Source organism: Strix aluco, chromosome 10 (genome assembly GCF_031877795.1).
Source record: "Strix aluco isolate bStrAlu1 chromosome 10, bStrAlu1.hap1, whole genome shotgun sequence".
NCBI lineage: Eukaryota > Metazoa > Chordata > Aves > Strigiformes > Strigidae > Strix > Strix aluco.
Genome location: NC_133940.1, coordinates 18027941 through 18048753, shown reverse-complemented (window position 1 = coordinate 18048753; position 20813 = coordinate 18027941). Strand labels below are relative to the sequence as shown.

Here is a 20813-nt window from a genome sequence, read left to right as displayed (position 1 = left end):
TACTTTTTAAAGTGAACATCCTGGTAACTGTTACTAGCCCAATATACCCCCCTCACAGGTATCTTTTAGCAATCCTCTCACACAGAAAAACCCTACCACATTTTCTCCACACAGTGAGACTTACATGCTGTAATACACAGGCTAGGGGACAACGGGCAGGGATAACCTACCCATGACTCCTTGACTGTTGCAGAGTATCCAGAATACAGAAAACTCAGATGATGCAGACGGATACTGCTGCATGCACGTGAATTCTATCCATTACAGGGGTACAGACCTTTGCATCACCTGAAACCTCAGTGCTACGAACACTGGATCCATCACCCTTGTTCAATGAGGTGGATGAACTTACGCCAGGTAACTCAAGCCAAGGTGGCAGAGTGGGCTCTCAGGTGTAATGCCCCTGCCTCATTTATGGTAGGCAGGATTTTAATGAAGAACAGTGAGGTTAAAGCCCCTGCCTTTAGTGTTACCCCATGCAAGATGCATATTGGATCACATCATGGCATACAACCAGGCATCCCCGCCTTGCTCCAAGCCAGAGGCTCAGCCAATTCAGCCCTGTCAAGTACTGGATGGAGACCAAGGAATTCCAGAAACCAAAAGGATGGCACCAAACGTGCCACCCTGGAGAAGCAGCTACCCCCTTTCCTGCGTGCACTCGGCAAGTCCCATAAAGCACACTGTGCACGGCCTTGCGCTCTTCTTTTTGCCTAGGGTCTCACTTGACTAGGACAAGTTTGGAGAAGTGCTGAACACACACAGCTGACCCCAGGACCAGTTTAAACGTGTAAGTACCATAATAATACTGAATCCTCTCACAAACCAAGCTTTACATGTTACCAACAGGACAAATACAGACACAGCAGGATACTTCTCGGTCATACATCACAGAAAACTGGAAGAGCACGCAGAGAAACTGTGTTGGCACTGTTCTTTATACTTGTCCCCCTGCATCTATTGGCTACTGCGGCATGGAGGAGAGGAGACAGACAGACTGACAGCTTCCTGGACAATACCAATCACTTGACACGGTGAAGGAGGTACCATCCTCCAGATTGCACATTCCCATGCTATTTAAGACCATTGCACCACGTCAAGTCCGGTGTTCAGGCTAAGGGAGAAACACTTGAAGTGGACATAACCAGGACACAACTGTTTCTTGCAGCGTGTGGAAAAAAAGTCTCAGATGCACAGCTGGGGAAGAAAGCTCTTGTGGGCTGGGAAGGGGAAACGGCTTTTGCTAGAGGGCTCAACTCCACTTCCCAATTCTTTTCAGCTCTGTGGAATAGCTGTTGCCTTTTGGGAATTGCCATCTGCCTGGCCACACACCCAGCTCAACACCAACTGAGTGGCCAGCAGACACTGGAACATGCCCAGCACACAGGTGAGAAAAAACAAAAGGGTTTCACTTACAATCAGGGCTTTGTGACAGCTTCTCCTCACCCCACCCCACTCCCTCTCCCTGCCCCAAGCCCCTCACATCCCCTCAGAAAGGCCTGACCTCCTGTTTGTTCACTTCTGGGAGCAGTGGCGGCTGTTGGTAGAGTGGGGAGTGGAGCGGAGGTTGTTTAGCAGGTACAAAGTGCTTTTTGTTCTCTTGACAGGGCTGAGCTGCTGCTCCTCCTTCTAACCCTCCTGGGGTCCCGGGGAGAAGGGGCAGGGGCAGTTCAGGAACGTGACTGTGTTCAGTTTGCATTATCTTAGCAGGGACACAGCTTGCCTCTTTGATCCCTGGCCATGAAAAGCGCATAAAAGATTGAGTTCAAAAATTAAAACCTTTACAAACTGGCCTACAGGGACTCCGTCTGCCCCAGGACCTCCTCCCACAGTTAGCAGTGCTCTGTATTATCACCACCCCCTGTGCTGGTCACTGGCCGGCAGTTCCTTTCATTTAGCTGCCAACACCTCCCTCCTCAAACACATCATGCTCAAAAAATACACTGCAAGCACCATTCTGGGGCCCCAATACCGAACATGCCGCAGGCTCACCGCTGCCTGGGTATACACAGTTGATATCTCACACAAAACTTGATTCCTGCAAGTGCAGCCGGAGCACACACTCATACAGAGGCAAAATCTCCCCAGGTGGGTGCAAAATAGAGTGACATTTAACTCCTCCCCAGTAAATAACCTTCAGGAGCGCAGCAGGCAGAAGGCCGGGGCTGAGAGCACACTGCTCTGCCTGATGAGCCGGGGCCCGTCAGACCACCTTACTCACTGCACACGAGGATGCTCTGCTCCCTCGGTCTTCCTCATTTTATAAATCCCCACAAAAATCACACCTTACAAAACGATCTCAACATCATTTATGAAAGTGTTTCATGCTAGTTTACTGATGCTTCATTCTGCTTTCTTATGTCCTATCGCTAGACACCACAGAGAGGAGATCAGCACCTCCCCCTCCACTGCCGCTCTTGAGGAAGTTGTAGACTGCGATGAGGTCGCCCCTCAGCCTTCTCTTCTCCAAGCTGAACAAACCAAGTGACCCCATCTGCTCCTCCTAAGTCTTATGGATGCCCACGGCCCACTAAGATGCCCAGGGACATCAGTCTCATGCTTTGGGTTTCTTTTCTCCCTGCCCTCCTTCCTCTGTTCCTGCTCAACATCTGTTAATATTACATTCTCTGGTTTGTGAGTGCTTTTGGGGGGACTAAACGAGGCTAACGAGACTTTATGAACACCTCATCTAGCACACCCAAGACAGAGCATGATTACACACAAGCACCACGGATCAGCAAAGCCGTTCAAAGCAAACACACTCCATCTGATTTGGATGGCAGACATTCAGATGCCAATCTGGCACCTCACGCTGCACTGCGCTGTCTTCAGTGTTACGCTGTGTGTAGTAGCATGAGAGCAAACATGGGCCAATGTACCCCATGGCTGGGGTACAGCTTCCCAGGCTTGGGGCAAGCTGCTAACCCAACCCTTCAGCGGGCAAAGTTTGGACATCTCTATTTCAATGCAAATGGCCTTGCCACATCCAATATGAAAACATGAGAGAGACCCTTACTCCTGGGCTAAAAAATACTATGCTCAGCATTATGAAATGATCCAGTTTAGGAGGAGGGAGGAGGCAGGTAACTGCATCAGAGTTATATTAAAGAAAACAAAGATAATCCTTCAATGCTCTTTTCAAGACAGCTGGTTTTAGGAATTGTTGCTCTTGGTTGTGGTTCAAGAGCTAAAAACACAGACCAATGCTGATGGGAAGAAGCAAGAAAACATTTAAAAAACTGATAAAGGAAATCCTCTGAAAATCTGTAAGCATCAGCCTGTGGCTCTGGCTTTCAGGGCACTTGATATAAACTGCTTAATACATTTCAGAACAGGATTATAAACGTAAAAGAAAAATAGCATCTGGTGCCGTTAGTGAGGCTAGAAATGGAGCTCTTGATCTCCTGCCAGAGGATGTGAGCTAGCACCCCTCTAGGAGAGGCAAAAACTTCACACCCGACCAGGGACACACACCTTCCTGACTGTGAAGCAGCCCGCAGTGGCCACTTGCAGGCAAAAACACAAGCGTGGCAGCTGGCTCATGCCTTGGCTCAGTGCAAGCCCGACACAGCTGCGGGGTGTTGCATGCATATGGGTAACACACTACCAGCCCAAAATCTCACCTTCAGCTGCAAGGCAGTCCCAACCACCAGCAGGCTCTGTAGCAGATAATAATGGGATAAACCTGTTGACAGGGAACATTCCTCCCCAGTGCCTTTGAATTAGCTATTCACCAGTGCCTCAAAGCCAGGGAGCATGCATCCATTTGTTCTACTACTTAGGAGCAGAGCTGTAACAAGAAGTTTGTATGACAATCTAAGGGCCAGGCCTCAGGGTACTTTACCTGGTGCAGTTCAAACACAACCTCACCGCTTCCACCTGGTAATGGAGGGGCCCTGTCCCTGAGGCTCTGAACCCCACTGCAGTTTGCTTACCCACTTCTTCCAGGTCCCAAGAGAGACACAGATTCCCCAAAGGCAGGCTGCTGCTCCCTGCTTACCAACATGAATATCACTATCTTTTAGCTGGTATTGATCCAGAACCATTCATGTACCAAGGCTATTTCTTATTACCAAGGTCACTTTGCCACCAAGGCTACTTTATTACCCTTGATGAAGCACATGGCCACAGGCTTTAAAATAATCAGACAGCTTCTCATATGCCAGTGTCCCCACGTCTTCTTTGTGGACCTGATATATATCCTAGCAGAGCACTGTGGATTTCTGACTCATTCCTGATTCAGCTCCAGCAAACTCCATTCCACCAAGAGCGCTCTAACTCTGATGAACCACCACTCCAGCCACTTCACCTGGCCTTCAGTAAGCACTGCAGCTATGCTCCTGATCCTCACCAGCTGCTTTGCTGGCTAATGTCACTACCCTAGAGGTGATTCCTACTAAGCCCTCTCCATGGTGCAGGAGTCAAGATGCACTTGCTCATGGCAAGCACTTGGTTTTACGAGCCTGCCATAAATATACGTGCCCAAGCGGGAACAGCAGCACTTGGCGACTGCTTCACCCAAGGCAGCCCCCATTTTCCCTCCCTCCAGCTCATTCCTCCTGAAGCGCTGCACCAAGACACAGGCTGGGTGGATCTCCAGGAACTTATTCCTCCAAGGGTGAACTCTGAGCAGCTCAGATCATCTCCGGAAACAAAACCACAAGCACCATTTCGCTGCAAGGGGAACCCAAACAGGCTGGCCAACCAGCAGCACCACAACTCACAGCCAGCTCAGCTCTACAGCCCAAGCACTGGCCAGCCCAGGAGGGGATACAAATTCCTTTGAGAAGGAGTAGCCAGAGCACAAAGGACCCCACTGTGCACCTTGTGATATCCTGCAATCAGCTCATTCCCATATTGCTCTTATCCTTCAGGGCACTAGGTATAGGAGTCACTAACACAACAAACAAATAAAATGTTCAGAGCAACAACAAACCAGCAGAACCTAACCACCAGTTAACCATGCAATTAATTCCTACAGAGGGACCCACACTTTTCCCTTTCCACATATACGAAAGATCCAGTCTTGCTTAAAATCTGTTTCTGCAGAAACCTGGTTAAAGGATCATATTTAAGCATGAGACCTCTCAAAAAAACATCTCGTATCTGTAATCACCCGTTTCTATAATGATGAATTTCCGGTTTCAATCCACACAAACGCTTTACTTCCTCATGCACACTGGTCCCCAAGATCCTTAGACAAAGGCAAAACCATAATTCTCCTCTGTAGTCACTGTAGGCTTGAACTGCTTTGCACGTGCACGTTTGTTTCTGTAGGGTCAGTAACACTGATCTGCAGTTTGAGACCTATCATGAAACTATAGTCATTTCCACTCAAATTCAGTCTAGATTGTGTCCCTCCAACCAGCTGTCCAGCCCTGCTGCACCAGCACTGGAACTGAGACAGCTCATATGTGACCATGAACAGCACCTGGCCCCAGGGCCCACTGCAAAACTGCTGCTGGTCAGGAAAGCTTCAGAGCTGCACCTGGTACTTTCTGTAAGTCAATGAAAGCAGGGCTAAAATTTAAAGCCTGGCTCTTTCCTGGCAAAAATACGTGCACATCCTAAAGAGCGATTTGAGCAGACAGGTGACTCCCCCTCCCCATCCTCTCTGTAATTATCCGAGACCGGAGTTTATTGGCTCCTGAGATCCCTTGCAAAAAGATGTGGACAGCCTCAGGTTTTGGGAACAAGCACCCACTATGCTGCTAGGACAGTGCGTTATTGTTACAGGAACGTCTCAACAAAACAGTATTGAGTGGCAAGGATGCCGTTTGGATTAGGTAGAATGACTCAGCTCTCACGCAAGGAGAAGGGAAGGTTTGTCAAAGCTTTACCTCGTGATCGGGGATCTCGGAGGACAGCGTTCTCCCAAGGATGACCCCAGTCAAGTATGTCCAGCAGCGAGCTGTGTTGGCAAGGTTGTAGCCTCCTGTTTCCAGCAAGAATTGAGATTTTGGAGGGGAAAAAGTAGGGAAAGGGAAGAGAGAGAGAGATTTTAGTGGAAGGAACAAATTCTGGAGGCAACACATGCAGTTTACATGAACTCAAGCTTATTTCATCCACTCAAGCTGTGCCCACAAACTGCATTTTGCACCTGCTGGCTATACAAGGCCAGGTCCAAATGACACTGTACGCAAGGCAGACCTCCCAAACTGAACCCCAGTTACGCCCAGCATGGCGCAGGCCGAGATCCTCCAGCCACCAGCTCAGACCCAGCACAAGCTCCTGGCCCCATGTGCTGGGCTCTCTCCTGGCAACAAGGAGGAGCATTCAAAAGTAACAGGGAGAGAAGTGCATGGGCAGCAGTGGAGACGGGGGATTCCTGCTTTTTAATGCCAGCCTTCAACCCATAAAGCATAATAGACATGCCCAGCCATTCACTGATGAGCTCTTCAGCACTGTCATGTCTGAGAGAACAAATATGAAGCTCCTTAGTACAACTTCTGACTGCTTTATAAGTAAATGAGGTTTCACAGTCGGTATGGTAATGGTCACATCCATGGTAACGGTACATGAGCCCACAAGAAGAAACCTTAGCTGAAAACAATCCTGCAAGAGCCTCAGAAGGTTTTTTCCAGCAAACATGACTAAAATAGTAAGAGAGAAAAACACTTTGCAAAGAGAGGGAGACCATATTTTTCAATATGCCCTTCTCTTTGGGTTGTTGGGTTTTTTGTTGTTGCTTTGGTTTTCTTCTTTTGCAAGTATTGACTCCTCCCCAATTTCCACTTCAAATGCTTCCACGAGCTGCAATGGTGGGATGTTCCTTTGGTATTTTCATGAGTGACAAATAGCTGCTGCTCATTTTTTGACAAAAGTTTTGGGGTTTCTTTTTGCCTGAAAGGTGCCATCCCCAGCACACCCACAGACATGCCACAGTAGGATTGAACACTCATAACCTTTCCAAAGTGCATTAGGCACATCAAATTTTAGACTTGACACGCTATATCTGACCTCCCTCACCTCAAAAAGGACAACAGCTAGAGCTGATACAGCTCCAGGCACAGAGCTGGGGGGGCTCTCCCTGGCACACAGTGGCTTTTGTTGTTCTGAAAGGTTCTGTTGCATGAAGCCTGTCCTGCACTCTCCCCGCTGGACAAGAAGCTGGTTATGCAGCATGGCAGAGCTAAGTCAACCTTAGCTTTCGCTGGATATCAGCGCATTGCTGTACCGTGCAGGCAGGCAGTCCTGTTCCCAAGCCCCTGCTTGAATCCAAACAAAATCATTCACTGCCAGATGCCCAAGGCAGGTTTAGGACAACAGCGCTTGCATTTAAAGAGATCTGATCAGCAGAGATGAGAATCAATCAGAGGTGCCATTGAGAAGCCAGGGTCAAGTCTCTACTCTTCTCCGGAGGAGCCAAGCAGCCTTTAACTCAAGATCTTAGGGTCAGGATTGAGACTTGCACCTGTCGGTGTCATGGATTTCAGGTCTGTGTGAAAACAGTGCTGTACCACAGAGTGCCCTCCTGACACTGCCTGGCAGTCACCCTGCTAAACTCCAGTCCGTGCTGAGCCCAAGGGCACACCCTTAAAGAAGGGTTGCAGGAGGACAAACCTATTTCCTTGTGAACAGCAGGACGCACGTGCACTCACCTCCTCCCAGGATCAGAGTTGCTAGCTGCCACTGCAGGACATACTTCAGGCACTTGCCCACTCCCTCAGGCGTCATGTTGAAAGAGCACATGGGATCTCCAGCAATGGTGTCTGCCCCCAGCTGCAGCACGACCGCGTCTGGGTTGAACGCGGCATACACCTCCTTCAGCACGCTGTGGAGAAAAGTGGGGGGGTTACCACAAACGCCTCTCAGAGGGATGCTGGTGGCATGGTTCTGGTCGCTCAGATCCACGAATGCCTCTCAAGGTTTCTGCATTCTCTGCTCCCAGCCCCCTCATACCAGTTACTCTCCCTCTGCTCCCAGTTAGCCTTCTGCCTCTGCTACTCTCCTGCAGTAAGTTTAACTCTCAAAGCACTCATCACAAGGCTGATGAAGGCAAAAGCATCACTGAGAACCCGGGGGAGGTGGATCTAGTGGTAGCATCAAACCACACATTTACATCGGCCACCCTGAGCGGAAGGGCTGCAAGCCAAATCCAGGGGCTTTCCCCCCGTAAAAGTCATGGTGAAGAGCAGGGTCTGGCAAAACAACAATCCTAAACTCTCAACATCTCTCACCAAGACAGGACAAGATGAACAGAAGGTGGCTCTGTCTAGGTTCTCACTCTCCTCTCTACCATATGGCTCGTGAGGCAGAAACACATTTGCCCCGGCTCTAGTGGATGCTAAGTGCAGCAGGGCCAGTGTCCTGAAGATAGTTTATTAGAAGTATTCTCTCTTGCAGAAGGCAATTGGGCATATCAGACATTTGGCTTCACTCCAGGAGATTTTTAGTATTACAAACACCACAGAGGGAATAATCTTGTTCCCAGCACTGTGCTCCAAAGCCCAAAATACAAGGCAAATAATGGAGAAAAACATGTTCCTTTCACAACGGTGTTTTTATTTTGCTAAAGTAGAAACAGATGTGATCCCTGAAATAAATGCTTTTGCCTTGGTTAAGAGAACCTAAGCATCGCCAGCTCTTATTTGATATGCAATTAGAAACCACTGTGGTGCCAAACGAGAGAGCTGCTTCCCCGTGACAAAGAGATTGCATTTACCAATGCTCACTCCAAGAAACTTCGCCAGTCACTGCACCCAGACAAGGAACCCCACTGAGCTCGGTTCGGTCTGCCAAGGCAGATGCCTGCGGGGCTGAGGCCATCAGCTCTACGAGCACGATAAATTCACTATTGAAATATAGGCACTGCTGGGAAAAAGCTCGACCAGTGATGAGAAAAACTGGGGAAAAAAACTCAACCCCCTGCCCCCCAAGACCAAATATGTGAGCCTGGGGGAAAACATGATTTCCATTCAGTATGTGTATTCACTCCAGGTATGGCAGTAAGGCCCGGACGTGTCGAGAGCCTGGCCCCAGCACCCAGGTACCTGGCACGGCCAGGGAGCTGACAGCTACTCACACCACTCATGTTTTGACAGCTCCCAGGCCCACACAGTCCCACCAAGCTAAGAAAACTGAGGCAGATGGTGAAAATCACAGTGCCAAGGAAAGAGCGGTCAAATCGGCATAGGCTTCCTTCTTGAAGGGGACCAAAGTCAGCCTTTCTTCTGCAGATGTCAAGGATGGGATGGATGAGAGAGGCTTCCACCTCTGCTCAAGACTCACTTCCCTGGAGTAAGTAGGACTGAACCAGCTTTCTTCAAACACTGTAGGGCTCCCTGACACTGTCGGCTGCTGGTGAGGGCATTCATCGCCTGCACTCAGACCTTTGCAAGCACATGTAGCTCCTGTGAGCTGTCTCTGGGTCCCTCTTCCCCATCTCCCTCGAACACGCTTCTCCATTTTTGCTATACCAGCAGCTGGCACTGGCCAGTTCAAACAGCTCACTTCTTCCCTAGGAACTTTTACATTCCTCATGGATCCATCAGAAACAGGCCGATGCATGTGAAATAACATGGACAGAGGAAGGTTTACCTCTTGCTACCAAAGGCTGGGGTCCCCTGCCCCCTCACCAATCTCACTATGCAAGAACAGCCACTTCCACCGAAATAACTATCACAAGTTCTTCTATTATTTGCCCAGTGAAACTCATTTCAGGCCAAGGCTTCCTACTATTTGTCAACAAGGTCTCCCAGCAAGGATGGAGAAAAGCCTTTTAGCCCATCCCTGCAGGTGTTTGCTGGCTGCATGAGGAGTCTTAAACAAAGTTCACTCTCTCCCAGGGCTTTTCATTTTCAAAGCACATTGCAGACATTACCTGAATGATAAATATCTCCTTGACGTGACATTTGTCTGTAGCTGCTGGGATCTCTGTTAATGCATAAGGGTAGCCTAGCCCCCTTCTTGCTCCATGTTGTGCTCAGGAACAGAGTAATTCTTTCTGGTGTTTTAGGAAGTCAGCAGAAGGACTGCTGTGCAGTCTCAGCCCCGTCCAGATGTTGATGGGCCCTCACATGCATGCATGCTCCAAACTTCAGCTGACAAAGCCAGCTGACCACACTGCAGCAGGTAGTCACTTCCACCCACCCTTCCCAGCCCGTTCCTTTTGCTTATGGCGGAGCTGCTCCAATCCCACAGTGTGCAGTTTCAGAGAGCTGAACTAGCAGAGCATTGCTTAGCAGGATTAGTTTTCTGCTAGGTTAACTCCCTAAACTGGTTCGCAGCAAGGAAAAGAAGGGAAGGGAGGGAGCAGCCAAGGATAAGGCCAAGGATAAGCCCCACAGCCCAGTTTTGACATGGGCAACAGCTTGTGGGGTCCACAACAACTGAGTGACAGAGGGGCCTGCCAAGAGGCAGCTCAATCACTAGCAGACATTCAGCCTTCCAGTCTTCCAGCATAGACAAAAGGTGTTTGGAAAACACTTTTAGCTCAGCCCCAAGCACATCTCCCACAGATGGTCAGGATTCAGAGCATTTATTTGAAGAAAAAGCATCTAGCCCTACGTCCACAGCTAAAAAGTACTTGTCCCTGCTCAGTCTCTCTCCTTAAACACACAAGGCTGACCTGTGGCAAAGAGACCCTCCATCCACCCACAAATGCCCCTGTATATGCAGTTTGCCTAAGGATTCAGACAGAACTTCTGAGAACTCTTAAGATCTGTGTCTGTTGTAATCAAAACCTGTAACAGGGGAAAGGGCAAGCCTTAAGGAATTACTGTAATTAAAAATTGTAAATAAACAAAATCTGTGCAGTCTCTGTTCTATAAAATCACATCCAGGTAAACTGTATCAGAGCAAAAGGGCTTACGTTTCACAGATCTGGTAATATTTCTCATCCTGAATGCCATCTTGAATAGGTACATTTACGCTGTAATAGCGACCTTTCCCCAGACCAACATCTGTCACATCACCAGTGCCTGAAAAAGGAAACGCCCTATGGTTAATTACGAGGGAAAGGGGATCAGCAGCAAGAGAAATGTGTGGGATGTCTCAGATGACAGCAGAGAGCCAAGGTCTCCGACATGCTTATGGAGAAGTCCATCCGCCACCACCAATAAAGGAGGGGTTGGGTGGACCTGGTTCTCACCCTCTGCCCAATTCTGTCATGCAGCTTTCAAGGGCTGCGGGTGGCCACCCAGCAGTGGCTCTGACCAGAGCTTAGTCACAACCAGAAAGGGAGAAATGAGAAACATGTAGTTCCCCCTCTTTCCTTCTCCTGAGTCAACAGGAGAGGCAGCGAGACACCTCTGCTGGACAGAAGGAATGGGACTTGCCTTCGCTGGAGCCTCGTCAGCAATCCATGAACTGAATTAGCACACACCTGACAAATTTAACTTGCCTGGGAAAAATCCTGGTGAAAACTTGTGCAGAGAAACAGTCATGACTTTTGAGGTGAAACTAAAGGCATCTTCAACTCCTATCAGAAAAGTGAAGAGAAAAAAGCTTTCATCATCATTCACATAAATGACAGTGGCTAAACACACAAACAAGTCATTCGATAAACACAAGGGCAGCAAGCAGAGCAGGAACAGAACAAACAAAGCAAAAAACCCCATGTGGCTCAGTAAATCCATCCTTAATCAATGGAGACCCGAATTCAACTGCAGCAAAGGTCACAACTGCAATGAATTTGGCAGGTCTCATGTTAATCAGAACTATATGGATCTCAATACCTCAGGTCAGTGCCCACGTTAGCAGCACTTGCCTGCACTGCTTGGCCTGCAAGGCTGGGAGAGGGAGCTGAGCAGGGATGCCTTGGCCAGAGCTTGGCTCTGATTAGAACCAGAGCTACCAGGCTCTCTTGCTTTTTCTCAGTGCTGCTGTGGTTCAACATGCTTTTTTCTTTTCCTTAGACATATTAAAATAGTGGGGGTGGGGAGGGAAAAAGAAGTAATAGGAAACTTAACAGAAACCAAATGTGGAGGTAAAACAGAGCAAAATGAAACACACCATAAAATTTAGGAGAGCAGGAAATCTTAAATAGTGTTGAAATAATGTCCCTGAAGGAGAGAGCAGTTTCTGCAAGGCCAGCTCTGGCTTTAGTTTTATAGCATCAAACCTTCTTTTAAAAGCACCGTTTACTACTGACTGCTTCCCTCTTGCACTGATGGCATTAAACAATTAAACACTGTCAGTAGCTGTTCTACTGGGATGGGAGACAAGGGAGTGGGGGAAGTCCTTGCTGGAGAGCCACTGGCAGAGGAGATTACTGGAATGGGAACACGCTCTTTGTTGCTTTAGGTGCAAGACTACTGCCCAGACCCTCAAGAGAGGTCCCATGAGCAGCACAGGGCAAATCCATAAAGCAGGACAAAGCAGAAATGGATTGAGGGAACTTGACTGCACTGAAAGGAGTGGCAAAGCCATGGCTGTTGCAGCAGGTAAAGCCCTAATGCCACAACAGGCCTTGACTTCTCCCATTCCTCCCCCTGAGTCTGTGCAGCTGTGCTGTTTGCAGCCTGCGCTGGGCCTTACCATCCCCATGATGCAAATCCAAATCGATATAAAGGACACGGTCAAATTTCTGGCGCAGACGCAGGATCCCCAAGACAGCATCATTCAGGTAACAGAAGCCAGAAGCTTCATCTCTGTGAAAACAACGTCCGTGAGGTTGAACACTGCCAATGCAATCACCACTGATCTCGGCATTGTCACTTTTACTTTACAAGTCTCCACCTCGCAGGGGCACAGAGGAGGATGAAGAGCCTGACCAATGCCCAGCAGTGACCAAGGGATAGGTCAGGAGCAGCTCAAAGCATGGCTGGGAAGCACAGAGAACATGACTGCTTGTGCCAATTGCTTCTCAACCCTGGGCTTGCTGGCAGCTGGTAAAGCATAAGCAGGCTCTGCTGCAGGGATGCCCTGATCCATTGAGGGCTTGGCAGTGTACCTCTGACCATTTCACAAACAAAACATTTGCTTTCTGCATCTGAGATATTTTGAAGAAGTTCAGAGCCACTTTACTCAAACCCACTCTCCGCTGTACCTCCTCTCCCTCTGTGGCAAGAGGACAGACCCCCAGACAGTCCTGCTTGGCCATTTCCTGTGAGTGCTGGACAGACACAGGCAGGCAGCCATTCCATCCCTGCTGTCCAGGTCACACCTCCTGGGAAGGTCCTGGCAGTGAAAGCCACGTTCAAGGCAGTCACAACACTCTGCTGCTCTGTTCCAAAGTCTCAGGGTACGAAGGCTAAGCCTCTCCCCAAAGCAACACTCGCCCTTCCTCCCCAGGAAAATGCAAACAGGATGCCCCACATGCAGTCCCTCACAATACAGCTCCTGGGCTCAGACAGAAGAGAGCCCCAGCAGCTAAACAGAGGACAGATGTTTCATGAAAAGATTTATCCCTGACATACATCAGGGGGCAGCTTCCATATTGCTAGCATCAAAGGAACAAGGAAGTTTCTTAATCCCTACTCCAGACTTGCTTCGAAGTCAAGTCCCCATCACCACTTGGCGCTAGCCCATATGCAGTCCTAGGTCAGCTCTGGATAGCTGATTTAAACCAAAGCTTTTTACTTTACAATGGGAGTGTCCAAATCCCTCTCCCCCAGGCTTAAACAACTTCAGGATCTAAGATGTGCCTCTTGGAAATGTTTCTTGACTTTCAGCCACAGCACTCGGCTCATTTGCCCTGTCACTCCCCTGCTCAACAAACAGCTGGAAACAGTGAGGAGCAAGCACTGGGTGGCAGAACTGCACTTGCTCACTCCCTGCAAATGTCATGAAGCACAGATGCTTCCCAGTGACTCTGCTCATTTACAGTGATGTTGAGAACTGGGATGTTAGCAGGTGTCCTGGGAATTTTCTTTAACTGTGATTACACACTGTACTCCTCCCCTCCTTCCCAGCCTGCAAGGGAGCAAAGTGAACTATGTCACGTCTCAGGCACTCTCTCCATGCTGTAACACACAATCTCTTTCAAACTCAAGGCAAAGCAGAGCAGAACACCAGCTCAGACAGAGGTTGACCAGTGTCAGAGCTGCAGCTCAGGGCCAGCACTTGGTATTTCCCACCCCACAGATCCATACAGCAGAGCTTGGATTGCCACTGCCTGAAGGGAGGGCAGGGCTGCATCAAGAAAAGGCACCAACTCAGCCTCTCGCCCTCTGCCCCAAAGGCATACCAGTGAACTGGGAGCTTCAAAAGCCCCAGGTCACAGTGGTTACCATTCCCATCTTTATGACCTTGAAAAGTAACTAGACCACCAGACAGCAAGTCTTTTTTGACAAAAGGACATGTATTTTGCTAGGACACAGGTCCCAGCACCAGGCACCTGCAGTTGGGTATCAGTCTGGCTGGATCTTCACACTGGACTGGCACCTACTACAGCTGCTGCCAACGCCCCAGCATCCCAGACCACCTCACTGGGGTGACCGAGAAGGGTCCTGTGGGATCAGTAAGTAATAAATGCCTTTTTTAAACAGACTGTTTACTTCCCAGAACAGTGCTAATAGCACAGCTCAGTGGCTGCAAGACTGCTAAGATTCTTCTGTTACAGCGATTTTATAAGCCATGCAATCAAGATAAAAGAGAACAGAAGATTTTTGAAAAGCCATCCCTCCTGCAAAGCGCAAGAGGGCTCAGCTCAGCCAAGCTAAGCTCTCTCCTTTCTCATCAAGCTGTAGCTGAACCCATATTCAGCAAAGTGCTGACCAGGAAAAGGGTCCTGATGAGACCTTGCTATCGCTGGTGTTTGCACACCATCGTTACACCTCCAGAGTTTCTCTGCCAGGTCAGAAAAGCCACCAGAGCAAGAAGAGAAACCTGTGCACTCATGTGCAAGTTGTTAGGGTTAGACACACGGTTCATGTTAATTTCTGGGGCTTCCCAGGGAAACAGAATGGCACTGCAGAGGCCAGTTAGCTGGGAACAAGGAAGGATGCTGTCTTGTCTGCATTTGCAGACAGGCCTCATGCTTTGGGAGATGGGGGACACAAATTAAAATAAAACATACATCCATGGAAAATGGGGAAGCCATGGAAACAAATTATTTTACCACTACAGAATCACAGGATTCAGGGACAAAATTTTTACTTCCTCTCCTGTGTTCTGGAAGATCATTACTGACGTTACAGTTCAGAGCTAACAGCCACCCACGGGAGTATGGGGAAAACCAGAGGTCAGTCCTGCACTGTTTCAAACCTCTTTTTTGGTTGTTAAGAAACCAAAAAAAACACACAAAACAATTTGGACAACATGCTGCCACATTTCCATTCTCTTCCAAGTTGGGAGCAACACCAATGATTTGCCTCTCCACAGCCCTTCTCTATGGACTACAAAATCAATTCTCATTTGAACTCCCAGCGATAACCAAGTATCAATGGATGGTGAGACACCTCCGAATATAGTTGCCCCAGACCAGCACTGCAGTCCATGATAGCACCAGGACTGGGCAGTAACCAGCCTACTCTCAGGCCTCTGCCCTACACTGTGCTTCTTTCTTATCTACCTCCTGCCTTCCCTCACCCCACTCACACCTTGCTCTCTCTTCCAGCTGGATCGCCGCACCCTGAGGGTTTGCAGGGAAGCTGGGAGCTAGGAGGTGGGGTTCAGACACCAGGTGAGAAAACACAAGGGAAGAGATTGTTTTCTTACTTCTTTGCATGATGCCACCCTCCAGGCCAGTTAATCGCTACCTTGCACTTGCCGTCCAGCAGGCACTGGGCTGCGGTGATGGTGGCTCCTCCCACGGCTGCCGCATATTCAAAGATCCCTTCAGTAGCCGGACAGTCATAACCTGTGGATAAGAGTCCATGTGTCAGACACAACAGGCCTTTTCCTATGGGGGAAGCACATTCTCTTTGTTTTGAGCTGTTTCCCTTTAACTGCTGCTCTAACGTACTGTTCCAGGCACAATGAAAAAGCCATGGCACAAAACCCTCACCACGGGTATCAGATTTGGACTCACACAGCAGATTTAGCAGGAAAAAAATGTATTGGGTTTGCGTGGCAAGGTTTTTGTAGCAGGGAGAGCTGCAAGGGTGGCTTCTGTGAGAAGACACCAGGAGCTGCACATATGTTGGACAGAGATGGCTCCAAGACAGACCTGTTGCTGGCCAAGGCTGACTCCCTCAGCAATGCTGGTGGCACCTCCAAAATAACATATTGGAGAAAGGGTGAAAAATGCTGCGCAGCAGCTAGGAGAGAGAAGTGAGAATACGTCAGAGCAACAACTCTGCGGACACCAAGGTCAGTGAAGGAGGAGGGGGAGGAGGTGCTCCAAGTGCCGGAGCAGAGATTCCCCTGCAGCCCATGGTGTAGCCCATGGTGAGGTAGCTGTGCCTCTGCAGCCCATAGAGGTCCACAGAGGAGCAGATTCCCATCTGCAGCCTGTGGGGGACCTCACACCAGAGCAGGGGGATGTGGCCAAAGAAGGCTGTGACCCCATGGGAAGCCTGTGCTGGAGCAGGCTCCTGGCAGGACATGTGGCCCTGTGGAGAGAGGAGCCCATGCTGGAGCAGGTTTGCTGGGCAGCACTTGTGACCCCGTGGGGGACCCACATTGGAGCAGTCTGTGCCTGAGGGATTGCACTCCGTGGGAGAGACCCACGCTGGAGCAGTTTGTGAAGAACTGCAGCCCATGGGAAGGACTCACGTTGGAGAAGTCCATGGAAGACTGTATCCCATGGGAGGGACCTCACACTGGAGCAAGGGAACAATGTGAGGAGGAAGGAGCAGCAGAGACCAAGTGTTATGGACACAACCCCCATTCCCCATCCCCTTGCACCACTCAGCAGGGAGGGAGATAGAAGAGCTGGGAGAGAAGTTGAGTCTGGGAAGAAGGGTGGATGAGGGGGAAAGTGATTTTAGTTTTGCTTTCAATTCTCACTATCCTCCTCTGTTATTAATTGGCAATAAATTGATTTTATTTCCCTAAGTTGAGCCTGTTTTACCCATGATGGTAACTGGTGAGTGATCTCCCTGTCCTTATCTCAACCCACAATCTTTTCTATCATATTTTCTCCTCTACCCTGTTGAGGAGGGGGAGAAGAGGAGTGTCTTGGTGGGTACTTGGCAGCCAGCCAAGGTTAACCCACTGCAAAAATCAACAATTTAAATGTTTCCTTGCGCTAAAATCATTCACAGATGGGTCTTGAACCAACTTCTGATCCATGTGTCTGGCTAGCCTGACCTACTGGTCTCTCATACCAATCTTGCAAAACCACTCTCAGTTCTCTGGCTACTCTACCAGGAAAGCCCTGACACGGTCACTGATGTATCACCCCCCTAAAAACAGACACCCACAAAGGAGACAGGCCTAGGTATGCTTCAGGTCTATAGCTAGAATATGATCTTCACATATTCATACACCAGTTTCCCTGGAGACATTCCCCAGCAAGGCATGGCCTCAGGGCTGCTCCTCTGCCTGCAGACAGATCACGTTCAGAAATGTAAAGGACAGATCCAGGGGAAACCCATGAGATCAGTGCAGAATCTGCACCACTGCCAGGTCACTCCTCCTGTTCCTAAGACTAAGACAGTACCCACAGCCACCTCACCTGCTTTAACTACTGCATCGTTCAGGCTGTCTTAAGTCCAGGTTGGCAAGAGCCCTCTGCTCAAGATGTAAGCAAAGTCACCAGGCAAACAGCAGCCACTCTGGTCCCTGGCTGTAGTTTCAGGCCGTTTCATGCATGTCCTCCACCACAGCAGGCTCGCAGCAGCCAATCTCAGCTCTGTTCCAAGGGCAGCATGTCAGGGCCTTCTGTCCTGCCTGAGATCCTCAAAGCAGCAGCAAAAGGCACTGGCTCCCCGTATGCAAGGGACAGGCTGAGCTGCACAGAGCAGCAGCGGAGGCTGACAGTACCCTCTGCTGGCAACAGTGAAAATACCAGCCTGACAGGTGACTGCTGGCTGACAGGCTTCAGTAACACCCCATCAAAGAGCATTTCCCTCCACAAACAGCCCAGCAGCCCACCTGAGCTCAGCCCTCAGTCTAACCTCAGCTCCAGCAAAAAGCATCCTGGAAAGTGATACTCATTTAATCTCTCGCTGAATATACGTGTCCTTACCTAGTCCATACTCCACAGACTCCGGATGGTCATCATCCCCCTCCTCACTGACCTTCTGCAGGTGCTGCAGGTAGGCGTCCGTGTGGAAGCTCGCCATCTCCTCCATGGAGGCCACTTTTGGCTTAACTATCCTAGGCAGACAGGAGGAAAGGAGCACATCAGGACAAGAGGCTCCAAAGTGCAGCTGGAACACCCAGCTTTAACCTCCTCAGACTAAGAGCCTTCTTTTGGCAGTTACTGGTGAAAAAGCAAAACCTGCTCCTCCTCTCACACTGAACGGTCACTTTGTCATGGTTTAAACCCAGCCAGCAGCCAAACACCACACAGCTGCTTGCTCACCCTCCACCGCCGAGGGGATGGGGGAAATTGGAGGATAAAGGGAGACTCGTAGGTAGAGATAAAAAACAATTTAATAATCCTGGAAGCGAAAGAGAACCCCCTTCTTCCCAGTCGACCCTCCTTTATATACTGAGTATGACATTACACGATATGAAATATTTCAGTGGCTAATTTGGGTCCAGTGCTCTGGCCGTGCTCTCTCCCAACTTCTTGTACACCTGTACATGGGCAGGACACAGGGAGTGGGAAAGTCCTTGATCTCTTAATAAGAACTGAAAACATCAGTGTATTATCAGCATTCTTCTCATACCAAATCCCATACTGAATCCAAAACACAGCACTATTCTAGCTACTAAGAAGAAAAATTAACTCTATCCCAGACAAAACCAGAACACACTTTGAGTGAGAAAGCCATTCAGCTCAGCTGGAGTAGGCCTTTCCCCCAGCCTGGCACTGTCTGCTGTGCCCACTCCAATGAGGAACACCTGCAGATGCTGCCTGCATTAACCCTTCCACTTTGTTTCAAGTTTTTTTTCCTTTTTTGCACATTCTCCCAGTTTGAGCAATCCTCAGTAGATCCAACATTCTGGTTACGCACAGAGGAAATAACAGAGTGAAAACCTCCAGGCCCAGCCCAGTGCTGCGGCAGGACACCAGCCTGCTGGGTCAAGAGCTGAGCAACACCCCTTATGTGCTTTTAACTCCACCTGTGTTCAAAGCAGAGACCATCTCTGTTCTCAGCAACTCACAAATCACCTTTCCTGGTTTTGGGTGCTTTGCAATCTGCCTAAATAAATCTTGTGACATGTTAAAGCCCTCTTCAAATCTCAAACTCTAGGGGCACACACAGGCAACACAGCACAGCTCCAGTACTACTGGAAGAATGCAAGAAGCTCCCAGCTCTAGGCTAGTCCAGGTGCTGGGCACTTCTCAACCTATGCCAGGGTGAACAGCCCTTTGGGCCCACCTCTGTAATAGTACTGCAGCCATCTCCCAAGCGTGTTCTACCACAATGCCAGAAAAAAAAAATCCTTTAGAAAAAAGTCTCAATAGGATTTTATGGCCCTGCTGAACTGGAACATGGGATTTTTGTAGAGATTTTATGAGATGCTACATAAGAGAGGCTGAGCTAAGTCTTTTTTCCCCCCCCTTCACATTCCCTAACGGTGCAGGAGCGCTCTTCATGCTTCCACCTCAGACCTCATCTTGTCCTCTCTCCTGAACACCACCAAGACCTCATAAAAACTCTCCCAAATTAATCACAACACAGCAAAACAACACGGTGCCTCTCAGCATCAGCACTGGCTAGTGGATTGGGAGCAGCACCAACAACCATCACTTCTGCTCAGAGCCACAAGAGCAGCAGGTGACAGAACGCTCTACGGAGAAAGCATGAGGCAACTGGTACTCCATCAGACCAGGAAGGGTAACCACAAATTACACCTGCTGTAATTACCATAATCTTGTCCATTTAGCAAAACAAACAGCCTTTCCTTAGATCCTAGAAATACACACTGCGTGGGCTCCTATAATCACACCGCCAGCAGGGATAGTATAAGACCCACAGTTACTCAGTATCTTCCAAACCTCAGCAAAGAAAATACTCTCTTCACAGAAAATGGGAGCACTTACTTCATCTGGTCAAGTAAGGAATATGCTTCAATCAATGAATGTACCATACTGGCCTAAAAAAAAAAAAAAAAAAAAAGAATAAGACTGTGAGAACAGCTCTAGCGTAGGAGACTGAAGCACAGCAACCAGGGAATAAATGACTTGCAGCGAAGGTGTAACTGACTTCTCCCAGCAGCACAGCTAAACTGGCACCAGCCTGAGCGGGGTCCCTGGGCAGGGCCTCCCCCACGGAGGGTGCAGCAGCACTGCAGGGCTGGGGGGTGCGGACGACGACTTCCCGGTGTGTCTGGAAAAGGCACAACAGCTCAGAGCTTCTGGAGGGGGGGGACGGGACACACACGTCTGGGAAGCACCACTTCTGTGTCCCGGCCACCCGCTCCCGCCCTGCCAGAGGGGGTGTAAGGGGAGAGCCAGGCTCTCCCTCAGAGCCCGCACTCCTCCTCCCCAGGCTCGGGGGTGCCCCCCCCACCGCTGCCTCTGCCCCCAGGGCTCTCCGCGCCCTCCCGCTGTCCCGGGTGCCGACAGCCTCCTCAAAGCCCGCGCACTTCCCGCCAGCCTCCCCGGGGTCCCCTCCCACCCCAGGCCTTACCACTGCGCTCCCCAAGGCCCCACACCAGGGTCCCACAGGGCCCGTTAACCGCCCCCCCCCCCCGCCCCGCAGGCCCCGCCAGCCCCCGGCGCGGCGCTGACCCGCTTGGGCACTTTGCAGAGGGAGTCGCAGAGGGCCACGTACTCCGGGCTGTGCACGTAAACCGGCGGCAGCGCCGCCGCCATCAGGGCCGCCACGCCGGGACGCCCGGCACTGCCGCCCGCCCGGGGCACG

General features: G+C 49.8%; 1 protein-coding gene across 3 annotated transcripts in view; it reads right to left on the bottom strand.

Moving 5' to 3' along the window:
• Positions 1-20813, bottom strand: part of HDAC8 (histone deacetylase 8) — a 43786-nt gene that overhangs the window by 15826 nt on the left and 7147 nt on the right. The window contains exons 1-10 of one of the 3 annotated variants that reach the window (XM_074835541.1): positions 20681-20810; positions 19991-20043; positions 18020-18150; positions 15604-15745; positions 12481-12593; positions 11345-11422; positions 10814-10922; positions 7602-7774; positions 5841-5935; positions 3624-3659 (exon numbers count right to left, since the gene is read on the bottom strand). In XM_074835541.1, coding sequence (XP_074691642.1) covers positions 3624-3659; positions 5841-5935; positions 7602-7774; positions 10814-10922; positions 11345-11422; positions 12481-12593; positions 15604-15745; positions 18020-18150; positions 19991-20043; positions 20681-20764 — 1014 coding nt within the window. In that variant the 5' untranslated portion in view covers positions 20765-20810. Of the gene's footprint in view, positions 1-3623; positions 3660-5840; positions 5936-7601; positions 7775-10813; positions 10923-11344; positions 11423-12480; positions 12594-15603; positions 15746-18019; positions 18151-19990; positions 20044-20680; positions 20811-20813 lie in introns of those variants that run through there. The other 2 variants (XM_074835543.1, XM_074835542.1) reach the window with 2 other exon arrangements.